Source organism: Gossypium hirsutum, chromosome D05, assembly GCF_007990345.1.
Source record: "Gossypium hirsutum isolate 1008001.06 chromosome D05, Gossypium_hirsutum_v2.1, whole genome shotgun sequence".
NCBI classification, from domain to species: Eukaryota; Viridiplantae; Streptophyta; class Magnoliopsida; order Malvales; family Malvaceae; genus Gossypium; species Gossypium hirsutum.
In genome coordinates, this window is record NC_053441.1 from 35,113,152 (window position 1) to 35,116,918 (window position 3,767).

Sequence of the window (3,767 nt, forward strand, 5' to 3'; positions counted from 1 at the left end):
TTTTTATCTAAATTAATTATTGATCTTAACAATTATTCTCACATTGAGGTTTAAGCTTTTTTATATTCAAGTTAATCCTTGATTTTTCCTTAAAAAAGAGTTGGACCAATAAAAGTTCAAATTCTGATGTGGAAACAATTACTAAATTTAGGAACTAAAATCTCAATGTGAGAATAATTACTAAGTTTAGGGATTAACTTAGACAAAAAAATTCGAACTATCAATGTAAAACAATTACCAAATTAAGACTTCAAACAAAAAAAATGGATTAACATTATTTTTTAATCGTAGAGTATCTCTAAAAAGGATGCTCCTTGACCCTTTTTATTTTATCTTTTGGGCATATTTCTATTAGTTTGTACCCTTTCTTGCACCTATGACAAGTGCAAGTTTCTATCTATGAACATATTCTGATGTGACACATTTGGGCAAAAAGCTAAACTCAGTAGAGTTTTTGTCCTCCTTTGGCATGGTTTTCAATTATCTAAATCATTTTTGGGTTCTCTACATCTTACATAATGTTTTAGTGGCCACAGTCAAGTGCACTAACAAATATCTAGAGGTTTTAAATGCAACTTTGCGTGTTCAAGTTCTTACCTCCTTCAGAGAGGCTGTTAAAGAAATTTGGAAACTTGGTGCTGGTTGCATACACCTCTTGCTTTATCCTGTATCTGACGAACGCCGAACTATTTTGGTATGTAACTGCTGATAGAACACCTTTTACCCACCTTTATCCTGACTGATCAATTATTTGGCAATGAGTTGTTAGATCATTTAGAATTGTTGAAACTGACATGTTGGAAACTCAAATTGCCAAAAAAACCATGAGCAGCTACAATATTACGAGTTTTTCAGAGGATATGACAAGTGATTCAACGTAACCTTCCAGATCAACTAAACAAATGAAACTGGCCATTAAGCCATGTCTATGCCGTTGACAGAGGAAATGAAACTGGCCATGATGCAGCTGACGAAAACTAGAACTCAGGTCTAAAGTTCGTGATTGATGGTGGCAACTGGCAAAATCCACTGCTATGCAAGTTGAGAGAGTTGGGCTATTAGCCAATGACTAGTGTCTTGAAAAACAGGAAAAGAAATATGTAAGCAAAGTGAACCATTTCACAGATGAATGAAAACAACACTCAATTTCACAGGTCAATTGACATTTGACAACATGAAGCTTGCTCAACAAAACTGTATGCCCTTGGAAATTCAACAAAAACAAATCGCTAAGTTTGCCACTCAATTATTTTTACAATCCATGAGGGCCATGACCATCAATGTCAAATCCGTAAAAAGTACATTATTTCTCTCCAAGTCTCCACCAATCAAATTTATGGCCTTCCCTTCACCTGCACAACAATGATAATAAATTTGCCTATGGCTTGAGTGCCAAGGCCAACCCAACCTTAGCACTCTTTTCTATTGCTCTGGTGTCCACCTCTCCTGATATAGTGAAGAGGGATTTTGGGTGCCACTCATGCTGGATCAATGCGCTTGCTCTGCCATAGTTGTTCATACGAGCCTTCACTGTGGTCAATGGGTCAAGAGCATGCTGCGTACCAATAGTGAGAGTGTTCTCGTTACTTGAGAAACTATGGGTCAGCTCCGCACCAACTGCTGTGTTAGTCAATGGACTAACAATGTGGTAGTAGGAAGCAGTAAGAGTATCACCTTTATCATTCCTGTAGTATTAAAAAATAACCCCGTTAAACCAAAGTCAACAAGCAGAATAAAAGAATACATGAACAAGTGAAGATAGAAAACCATTCATGCAGATACTTCCAGGTAACTTTTCACGCTTCCAAGTAAATAAATACCTAAAATGTTAATCCCAACTCAGGAATGACTACTTACAATGTCATGGAAGCAATGAGGTCAGAATGGGTGATATTTAACCCAGCATTCAGTTTGATAAAGTTTCCACTGGCAGTGTCAAATGAGAGATCAGTCCCAACAGAGACACAATCGTTTCCAATAACACCAGAAAAGCTAACAAGAGGCTTTGCAGTCAATCCAATGCCAGTGCTTATGCCAGCATATTCATGCCGGTATTGCAGTTCCACCTGTTACAACAACAATAAGGACAGTCATTCCTCACAAAACCTATAATAAGATTAACAGAAGGGATGCACAACTATAGCTTTAACTCATTACTTAAACAAAGATGCTGAAAATTTCGTTGTTAGCAACAAAAACCTTAATGACAGGAACAGGAGTAAGAAAGTGTCCATTACCATGCCAGACTTTTGATCAGGAACAACGAAACTAAAGATGGTCTTCAATCCTGGTGCAGGTTCATCAATAGTGACAGTGGTGAAAAGCTACAAAAATGAGAAACAAATGAGATAATATCCGAGACTACAATAAATTCACACATCAAGAAAAAACACAAAGAAGTCTCAATGTCATGGTTTGACAATTGAAATGGACCATAACAACTTGCACATCTACAAGGGACGAAAGCATCCATTATTTTTCCATTCATGAGAATGACATATGGTAGCATGATATACCAACTATGAATATGACCTTAGAGATATAAACCCTAACTGAACTGTAAAAGCACTGTACAACTTACATTCGATCTGGAGTCGACTTTCACATCAGTTGTGATGTTCTTGTTCTTGAGCTGAGTATTTACATCAGCCAAAAGCAAATCACCTTTCTTAGTCCCGGTTGATGTGATTGCCTGACATACATATATACATGCATACATCAAATTAACGAATTAGAATATGAACTAGACAAGAAGGTAGCCCGTGAAATATAAATCTATATATCAATCATAAAATGAAGCATGAAAAATCATTTATGCAAACATATGAAACGAAGATATACCCAAAGGAATTCTACTGAAACTTACTGATTAGAATTAGGGAAAAGAATAAAGATGTTATGAAATAATAAGTAAAGAACATGCTGAATGAAATTCAACAAACATAAACTATATATATATACGCATTACCCTAGAAGAGTCGATAAAGTTCAATTACGAGTTCATTAACACAATATCAAATAAACTAAATTAATCAAAACTGAAGAGAAGCAGCATCACTAATTCAGCTGAGAAAACAAATAATATTGAAATATCCAAAATCTAAAAGGGAAACTCACGACTCCATTGGAAGTGTAAGTAGTGACAGTGAACTTGTGGTCAACCTGGTAATCCTTGTAAAGAAGATCTGAATTAAAACAATGAAGAAAAAGAGATAAATAAAAAGCAGTTAAATGAAAATGAAATGAAAAAGACGAAAAGAAAATGAGGAAATTTCGACCTCTAGCCTTTTTGCCGATATCGGAGTAGAGACCAGGACCTTTTCCCATGCTTCTTTTTTCCCGAGAAAATGAAGAGGAAAATGAGGGAAACGAGGGCTGGCTGGCTGCTTCTGGCTGTTTGTTTGACTTTGACAGGGAAGAAAAAAATATAGATTATTGATAATAAATAATAACCCTAAATTAATAAATAGTTGGTGTTTTATGGACCATTGATCTTGAGTTGAGAAACGCGTTCGCTTCTAGACCGTTGAAATTATGGGTCAGGCTAAAGCAACATTATAAGGTTGGGCCTCTTGTTGGGTAATGGTCTCCAATGGTACATTTCTCTCAATGTTCGATGCCCTTTCATGCAACTAATATGTTATTTTACGTGTTTTTAATTAAATAATATTTTTATAAGTTAAAAAACATATTTACTAATTAAATTAGAGTTAATCTAATTTATAATAAAAACCTATTAAATTTAAAAATAATTTAAAGAATAAAAT

The 3,767-nt window shown here is 35.0% G+C and overlaps 1 protein-coding gene across 1 annotated transcript; it reads right to left on the reverse strand.

Annotated features, from left to right (window-relative positions):
• Positions 1-1,126: 1,126 nt before the first annotated feature.
• Positions 1,127-3,431, reverse strand: LOC107904061 (mitochondrial outer membrane protein porin of 36 kDa). Its single transcript, XM_016830331.2, has 6 exons — positions 3,279-3,431; positions 3,118-3,185; positions 2,582-2,692; positions 2,238-2,324; positions 1,858-2,066; positions 1,127-1,685 (listed from the first exon to the last, which is right to left on the reverse strand). The coding sequence occupies exons 1-6, from the start codon at positions 3,325-3,327 to the stop codon at positions 1,379-1,381; spliced, it is 831 nt and encodes a 276-aa protein (XP_016685820.1). The 5' UTR covers positions 3,328-3,431; the 3' UTR covers positions 1,127-1,378.
• Between the last annotated feature and the right edge of the window lie 336 nt (positions 3,432-3,767).

Excerpts from the sequence above, each read along its gene's own strand:
- LOC107904061 (XM_016830331.2), bottom strand. The coding sequence starts at position 3,327 with ATGGGAAAAGGTCCTGGTCTCTACTCCGATATCGGCAAAAAGGCTAGA. Across the intron at positions 3,186-3,278 it reads TATCGGCAAAAAGGCTAGAG|ATCTTCTTTACAAGGATTAC; the intron begins GTCGAAATTTCC and ends GTTTTAATTCAG. Across the intron at positions 1,686-1,857 it reads CTCATTGCTTCCATGACATT|GAATGATAAAGGTGATACTC; the intron begins GTAAGTAGTCAT and ends TTAATACTACAG.